Below are 9,170 nucleotides of genomic sequence, written 5' to 3' on the forward strand. Positions count from 1 at the left end.
TTGGGCACCGTTACAGAATTCTGTTCCCAAGAAACTACTTGAATTTGAGGAAGAGTACAACCCAGTACTGCTCTCACGGTCCAGAGAAAGAAATCATTTACATTCCCTGACGAAACAGGACTTCACATACAAAAGCTGTCGAGAGATAACTACAAAAAAAAAAAGATTCGAAAAGGGGAATGCCCTCCTCTACATGGTCCTAACCTGACTTCTTATTATTATTTTAAAAAGATTTTAACCTTCCATTTCTACAGGTAAGTTATCGAGAACTCTCTTACAATAACCACCCGTCGTCCAAGAGGAGACAGTAAAACAGCTCAACTTCAAGAGAGGTCCACCTTCCTGGGCTAGGAGTGCCCGTCACACAAAAAATTTAATCACAGTACAAATCAGAATAAATAAATTAACAGCATAAATACAATAAATTTCATTTCATTTCACCACAGCTACGCTAAATCACATTCATCGTTTTTTTTGTTTTGTTTTTCAGCCACCATTTTAGGTATAGATTGGTCAACGTGTCCCACTGAGCTACCGTGACGTGTAAACATTACAAAAATTATAATATAAAATAAAGATTCAGTTCTGGAAATACTACGGATGAGGTACTTCAAAGAGGCAGGATTACGCCGTTATCATTTTAACCATTTCACTACCAAATGGTTAACCCTTTCACTGCGACAATACAGAAGGTTAACCCTTTCACTGCCACACTACATTAACCGTCTGTAGTGTGGTAGTGAAGGGTTAACCTTCTGTAGTGTGGCAGTGAAAGGGTTAACCTGTGCTGTGGCAGTGAAAGGGTTAACCATTTGGTAGTGTGGTAGTGAAAGGGTTAAAAGATATCATGTCGTTCATAAGGAGAGAGCACTGGTTGGTATAGCTGGCAATTTATATAAAAGTTATATATATAAAAAAAAAAAAAAAACATCAATGATTCTAGATATCTTAATTCTGGCTAACCGGGTAATCCAGCTACTTGAGAAGCCCTCATGGGGTCCAGCAAGGAAACTACAAAGGAAGGAAGGGTCATCACGTCACCGTGTATGCACGTGAACACACACTGCTGCCAAGTGTGGACACTTTGAGATCGGCCGACATCGTTTACGACCGCGTCGTCATCTAAACGCGTCGACAGAATCATCAGCAAGTCGTTGCGTTGCTAACTAGCCAACATTTGATATATTGGTCGGTGTCCATTTCCTCAGATAGCTGGCATGTTTAGAATTCTAATACAGGCTTCAATAGAACCCGACACCGAGCGGAGCATAGCGCGCTGGTATTCTGACGCGACGACCCTTCCTTCTTTTATAGTTTCCTTGCGGGTACAGAATGATAAGAAAGACCTAGGTGAGTCGGTATGGTCGTTTGGAAACGTCGGGTTCGCGTAGGGCTGGGCGATAAAACCATAACGATATTAATTATCACGATATATTTTAATAATCTATATCGTTGCGCACTTACCCCCTACCGTCGGTCTGGGAGGGTGAAGACGACCACACGCTTCCTCCGACACACGTGGAGTCAACCAACCGCTTCTTTTCACTCGACAGCGAGGACTCTCACTGGGTGAGGTGTAACGCGTGGGAGGATCACACTACCTCCCCCAGTTCCCTCCCTCGCTGAGCAGGCGCCCCGACCAACCTGTAGGAGTCGCTGTTTACATCGACCAGGACACACACACACACACCCCGCCGGCTTCCCACCCGCTACCACTGCCAATCGTGTTAGTAGGGACGACCGACCAAGCCGGAGGCACCGCCGACCGCTGGATTCGATCCCAGAGTCTCTGCCCGGTGGTAGGCAGGCGCTTAGTCCGCTGCGCCAACCAGCTGCCTATTTCTTATTACTTATAACAATATCGATCATTATCGATATCGAGTGATATGATAACATTATCATATTGGTATCGTGATATCATTTTGGGCCATATCGCCCAGCCCTAGGTTCGCGTCCCGCCATTCTAACCCGGGAACCGGACTGTTCCTGAGAGACCAACAGCTGCAATTTAACGAGTGAGATCTGCGAGGAGCATCAAAAGCCAGGCCAGCCTCTCTCTCTCTCTCTCTCTCTCTCTGTGTTGTTGTGAAATTTTGGCGTAATAAATTAGAAAACAGTTGTTTGGAAAAAAAACCTACGATCACTGGAAAATCTGTACGGCTAACAGTATATATATATACAAAAAAACCACCGCATTTCCTTCACCGATATGCACATTCCAGTGAGGAGTGATTTAGTGGCAGTTCATCGATGTGCAAAGGAATTTCAGTTTTACACACACACACACACACACTTAGTATTAGCTACCCTTACATGAATTTAAAAAGGTGCTGTAGGTGGTATTTTCTTTGTTAAAATAAGTTGTCTACGTGTTACAATAATAGCTCTCTACATTCCGACAGCCATCGCTGATTGGCTGGTCAGTAACACGGGTCTCCCGGTCCCTCCCGCTCTGCAGTAAACGGAGAATACGTGTTCTGGTGTCCCGTTCCCACTTTATCCAATCAAGAGAGAGAGAGAGAACTCCACACTGCAAAAAAATGGTCTGACAAAAATAATAAATAAAAACAAATTGTGTCCTTGAAAACAAGTAAAAAATAATCTACCAGTGCAGTAGTAGGCAAATCTGGCATGGCAAGATTTCTTGAAATAAATCGGATTGGATAAAGTAAGAAGAACGGGATACCAGGAAAAGAAAAGTACAGAGCGGAGGGACCGAGAGACCCGCGTGAGAGCGACCAAAACACTCAGAATGCAGAGCTATTGACCAGTTATTTTAACAACAGACCCCACTCACGTCACCTTTAACTGCTAGCTGGATTCATAACGTGCCGCGTCCGGTGTACGACTTGACAATACAGCGGCATGTAAACCTATATCATCATCTCCCCCGCCAAACTTGACATTCACGCGCCGCGGGTGGCGAGGGGGGAGGGGGCTATCTCGTCGTCACCGTGGGGGCGATTTTGGCACGTCCGGCCTTCACCGCCGGAGAGCATTACGGGAAGAGACGGGTAATTCCTCGTGTTCGTTCGTCCTTTTGGCAGTCGGTGATGTGGCGGAGAAAAAAAAGTGCTCTGACTCAACTTAACGAGTCGGCTTTTCTTTCTTTTTCTTTTCCTTCTCCAGAACCGCAGGAGGAGAATACAACGAGCACCTTTCAACCGTGGACTTCAGCAATATATATATATATATATATATATACACACGGCGGAACCGGTCCCAATAGTATATAGCTCCCAAAACTACACAATCTTCATTATTACACGCGTCGCTATGGATACGGCCCAGAGGAGGAGGTGTGCGCGCGCTCACCAGTACGGTAACATGCATATTAAAAACAATACCATCTAGGAACAGGAGAGTGAGCGATAGAAAGTGGCTTTTGGAAGGAAGAGAGTAAAAGGGGAGGGAGGGAGGGGGGGGGGGTTGTCGTCGTCGTCGTCGTCGTCGTGGGAACGCGGTCTCGAGGGGGTGGAGGAGGAGGATGATGGCGAAAATTAAAACCGTAGAGTAGTGAGGCCACGAAGGGTGGGGTGGGGTGGGGGGGGTCACTGTCAATCACTACTGTCAAGAGGGAGCGGTGTCCTTGCTGTTGCCACGGAGACGGGGGGCGGGCCCCGCCCAGGCCCGGTGCACCAGGAGGAGGGCGAGGCACAGCGCCCACGTGCGCACCGGCGACAGGAAGAAGGCCAGCGGGCCGTAGGTCTCCAGCAGGAAGTAGCAGGAGTACGCCTGCCAGGCCAGCAGCAGCAGCATGGCCGCGTGGACCAGCAGGGGGCGCCAGCGGCAGCCGCGGCCCAGGAAGTGGGAGCGCAGGGTGCCGCCGCGGCTGCGGGTGTGCAGGCTCCAGCAGAGGTAGCAGGTCAGGGGCATGTTGAAGAACAGCAGCTGCAAGGGGGGGGGAGGAGAGAGGGAGGGAGAGAGGGGGAGGGAGGGAGGGAGAGGGGAGGGGGGGAGAGGGAGGGAGGGAGGGGGAGGGGAGGGAGGGAGGGGGAGAGAGGGAGGAAGGGAGAGAGAGGGAGGGGGGAGGGAGGAAGGGAGGGGAGAGAGAGGGAGGAAGGGAGGGGAGAGAGAGGGAGAGAGGGAGGGGGAGGAGAGAGGGAGGGAGGAGGGAGGGGGAGGGAGGGAGGAGAGAGGGAGGGAGGGAGGGAGGGGGAGGGAGGAGAGAGGGAGGGAGGAGAGAGGGAGGACACGACGGGTCAATATCTGTCTGGAGCGCTGGACTAGAGAGCTGTAACATCACAAGACACACCCTGGAACAGAAAACACTTCTAAATCATAATAGAATCTGACATCTTTGCCTGATTGTGATGACTGAGCCCCCCCCCCTTTCCCTTTTTTTTGTTTTGTTATTATTTTAGTTATCATCGTTATTTGTCTGTCACACCCGTTATCTTGTTTATTTAGGTTTATCTATTTGTATGTGTATTGTAATTGTAATGTTGACATTGTAATTGCCATCCTCAGCTTTGCCTGCTTTGCCCCTTACCGTCTTCTCCAGAGAGAGACAAGAAGATAGATACCAGTTTCCTCTCTGTGCGTTCAGTAGAAAGCTATCTAACCCTGACTAACCTTACTGTCATGCACTCGTCCTAATAAACTAACCTACACTGTAGCACTCAACACTTTGATGAACATTGTTACTCAGCTGATAGAGTTGTGCCCTTCCTTCCTGATGACTTGTCGTACAGAACTTGTAAGTCGCTTTGGATAAAAGCGTTCAGCTAAATGACTAAATGTAAATGTATCTGGCTGCACATTAGCCTAGCTTAGCACAATGAATGGAAGCGGACAGTGACGGGTAGCCTTCGGGAGAGGTGTTAGTTGGACAATGCCTCTAGGCTACCCGGCACTGTCCGCTTCCATTCATTGTGCTAAGCTAGGCTAACGTGCAGCCAGAAACCTTTCTACTGAAGGCACAGAGAGAGGAAACTGGTGTCCATCTTCTTGTCTCTCTCTGGAGAAGACTGTAAGCTAATTTCCCAAAATGTTGGCGTGTTCCTTTAAGAGCTGAAGCAGTACGATACGTCAGTATGATGAAGGTGGTCTGGCTGTGTTGACGAGAGGGGAAGTTAACCCCTTGGTTTAAAGGAACACGCGACATTACGGGAAATGCGCTTCACCGTCTTCTCCAGAGTCAGACGAGAGGATGAGACACCAACGTCCTCTCGGTGCGTTCAGTACAAAGCTATCCGGCCGCAAGCTAGCCTCACATTTGACCCGCTCACTCACTCACTCCGATGGGGGAGGCGACCCTGCTGCGAGGTGCCGACCTGTGGGAGCAGTTAGGGGTTAAGTGTCTTGCTCAAGGACACTTCGACATGCTGCCCGGGAGGAGCGGGAATCAAACCGGGAACCTCCGGTTCACCAGACGACCGCTCTACCTCACTGTCGCCCCCCAAACTCAGCTTATAAAACTCAGGGAGAGGTTGTTTTTAGCCAACAGCTAGGCTAGCTGTTCCGCATCCGCTTCCATTAATTCGTGCTAAGCTAGGCTAGCTGTTCCGCATCCGCTTCCATTCATTCGTGCTAAGCTAGGCTAGCTTGCAGCTGGATAGCTTCCTACTGAACCGAGAGGGAATCGGTATCATCCATCTTCTTGTCAGACTGCGGCGAGCGCATTTCCAATGATGTCGGCGTGTTCCTTTAAACGAGATTACCCGGAGTCCATTTGGAAGGAAGATGAGACAATAAAAGCCCCCCTCACTTGAATGACTCCAGAAGGAAGATGAGACAATAAAAGCCCCCCTCACTTGAATGACTCCAGAAGGATGATGAGACAATAAAAGTCCTTCTCACTTGAATGACTCCCACCACGTAGGTGAGGCTGCCCTCCAGGAAGTGTCCGTCGACGAGCACCCCGAAGGAGAAGCAGGCGCCGCTGTGGCCATCGATCAGCTCGCCTATAAACCAGGGGCCTGGAGAAGGGGGGGGGAGAGAGGGAGGGGGGGGAGAGACACACCGAGAGAGAGAGGGAGAGGGGGGAGAGAGAGAGGGAGAGGGGGGGAGAGGGGGGGGGGGAGAGGGAGAGGGGGGAGAGAGAGGGAGAGGGGGGGGAGAGGGAGAGGGGGGAGAGGGAGAGAGACCGAGAGAGGGAGAGGGGGGAGGGACAGAGAGAGAGAGGGGGGGGGGAGAGACAGAGAGAGAGAGAGAGAGAGGGGGGGGGAGAGAGAGAGACACAGAGAGGGAGACGATAAAGACAGATGGGGGGAAGAGGGGAGGGAGAGAGAGAGAGACACAGAGAGAGGGAGAGAGAGAGTCAGCTCGCCAGGATGTGTGTGCATCACAGTTAGATACTCTATTAGGTGCTTGGTTTGTGTTGCATCACAGTTAGATACTCTATTAGGTGCTTGGTTTGTGTTGCATCACAGTTAGATACTCTATTAGGTGCTTGGTTTGTGTTGCATCACAGTTAGATACTCTATTACAGTAGGTGCTTGGTTTGTGTTGCATCACAGTTAGATACTCTATTAGGTGCTTGGTTTGTGTTGCATCACAGATAGATACTCTATTAGGTGCTTGGTTTGTGTTGCATCACAGTTAGATACTCTATTAGGTGCTTGGTTTGTGTTGCATCACAGATAGATACTCTATTAGGTGCTTGGTTTGTGTTGCATCACAGTTAGATACTCTATTAGGTGGTTTGTGTTGCATCAGTTAGATACTCTATTAGGTGCTTGGTTTGTGTTGCATCACAGTTAGATACTCTATTAGGTGCTTGGTTTGTGTTGCATCACAGATAGATACTCTATTAGGTGCTTGGTTTGTGTTGCATCACAGATAGATACTCTATTAGGTGCTTGGTTTGTGTTGCATCACAGATAGATACTCTATTAGGTGCTTGGTTTGTGTTGCATCACAGATAGATACTCTATTAGGTGCTTGGTTTGTGTTGCATCACAGTTAGATACTCTATTAGGTGCTTGGTTTGTGCATCACAGATCATTACTATTATTAGGTGCTTGGTTTGTGTTGCATCACAGATAGATACTCTATTAGGTGCTTGGTTTGTGCATCACAGATATATACTCTATTAGGTGCTTGGTTTGTGTTGCATCACAGATAGATACTCTATTAGGTGCTTGGTTTGTGTTGCATCACAGATAGATACTCTATTAGGTGCTTGGTTTGTGTTGCATCACAGATAGATACTCTATTAGGTGCTTGGTTTGTGTTGCATCACAGTTAGATACTCTATTAGGTGCTTGGTTTGTGCATCACAGATCATTACTATTATTAGGTGCTTGGTTTGTGTTGCATCACAGATAGATACTCTATTAGGTGCTTGGTTTGTGCATCACAGTTAGATACTCTATTAGGTGCTTGGTTTGTGTTGCATCACAGATATATACTCTATTAGGTGCTTGGTTTGTGTTGCATCACAGTTAGATACTCTATTAGGTGCTTGGTTTGTGTTGCATCACAGATATATACTCTATTAGGTGCTTGGTTTGTGTTGCATCACAGATATATACTCTATTAGGTGCTTGGTTTGTGTTGCATCACACAGATATATACTCTATTAGGTGCTTGGTTTGTGTTGCATCACAGTTAGATACTCTATTAGGTGCTTGGTTTGTGCGTGCATCACAGATATATACTCTATTAGGTGCTTGGTTTGTGTTGCATCACAGATATATACTCTATTAGGTGCTTGGTTTGTGTTGCATCACAGATATATACTCTATTAGGTGCTTGGTTTGTGTTGCATCACAGTTAGATACTCTATTAGGTGCTTGGTTTGTGCGTGCATCACAGATCATTACTATTATTAGGTGCTTGGAAGGAGGCTGGTTGGTTGTTTGGTTGACGTGTGCAGCATCGCACAGTTGTCCTCCACACACACCACACACGACGCCTGTACAACCTTGCGATCATCACCCACAAAGTGCTAGCGGTGCAATCGGTACACAATGATAGCATTCGTTCTACACACCGGGCCCCCTTCACCATATCAGATTACCACCGGATAACCGTGGATGGTGGTGCCCCCCCCCCCCCCCCCCCCCCCCCCCCCCTCTGCTGCCGCTGAAGGTGGAGGAAGAGGACGGTAGGAAGACGGAGGTGGAGGAAGAGGACGGTAGGAAGACGGAGGTGGAGGAAGAGGACGGTAGGAAGACGGAGGTGGAGGAAGAGGAGGGTAGGAAGACGGAGGTGGAGGAAGAGGACGGTAGGAAGACGGAGGTGGAGGAAGAGGACGGTAGGAAGACGGAGGTGGAGGAAGAGGACGGTAGGAAGACGGAGGTGGAGGAAGAGGACGGTAGGAAGGTGGAGGAAGAGGAGGGTAGGAAGACGGAGGTGGAGGAAGAGGACGGTAGGAAGGTGGAGGAAGAGGAGGGTAGAAGACGGAGGTGGAGGAAGAGGACGGTAGGAAGACGGAGGTGGAGGAAGAGGACGGTAGGAAGACGGAGGTGGAGGAAGAGGACGGTAGGAAGACGGAGGTGGAGGAAGAGGAGGGTAGGAAGACGGAGGTGGAGGAAGAGGACGGTAGGAAGGTGGAGGAAGAGGAGGGTAGGAAGACGGAGGTGGAGGAAGAGGACGGTAGGAAGACGGAGGTGGAGGAAGAGGACGGTAGGAAGACGGAGGTGGAGGAAGAGGACGGTAGGAAGACGGAGGTGGAGGAAGAGGACGGTAGGAAGACGGAGGTGGAGGAAGAGGACGGTAGAAGAGGACGGTAGGAAGAGGACGGTAGGAAGAGGGAGGTGGAGGAAGAGGACGGTAGGAGGAGGAGGTGGAGGAAGAGGACGGTAGGAGGAGGAGGTGGAGGAAGAGGACGGTAGGAAGAGGACGGTAGGAAGACGGAGGTGGAGGAAGAGGACGGTAGGAAGACGGAGGTGGAGGAAGAGGACGGTAGGAAGACGGAGGTGGAGGAAGAGGACGGTAGGAAGACGGAGGTGGAGGAAGAGGACGGTAGGAAGAGGACGGTAGGAAGAGGGAGGTGGAGGAAGAGGACGGTAGGAAGAGGGAGGTGGAGGAAGAGGACGGTAGGAAGACGGAGGTGGAGGAAGAGGACGGTAGGAAGACGGAGGTGGAGGAAGAGGACGGTAGGAAGAGGGAGGTGGAGGAAGAGGACGGTAGGAAGAGGGAGTGGAGGAAGAGGACGGTAGGAAGGTGGAGGAAGAGGACGGTAGGAAGAGGGAGGTGGAGGAAGAGGACGGTAGGAAGAT

At 49.7% G+C, this 9,170-nt stretch overlaps 1 protein-coding gene across 1 annotated transcript in view; it reads right to left on the reverse strand.

The window, feature by feature from the left end:
- Positions 1–3,550: 3,550 nt before the first annotated feature.
- Positions 3,551–9,170, reverse strand: part of LOC311248064 (transmembrane protein 62-like) — a gene marked incomplete at its 5' end in the record, with an annotated part of 17,018 nt that continues 11,398 nt past the window's right edge. The window contains 2 exons of the mRNA XM_084339022.1: positions 3,551–3,891; positions 5,803–5,921. Coding sequence (XP_084195148.1) covers positions 3,571–3,891; positions 5,803–5,921 — 440 coding nt within the window. The remainder of the gene's footprint in view (positions 3,892–5,802; positions 5,922–9,170) is intronic.

This window comes from Notolepis coatsorum, assembly GCF_963971535.1.
Source record: "Notolepis coatsorum genome assembly, contig: SCAFFOLD_1622, whole genome shotgun sequence".
Classification (NCBI taxonomy): Eukaryota; Metazoa; Chordata; class Actinopteri; order Aulopiformes; family Paralepididae; genus Notolepis; species Notolepis coatsorum.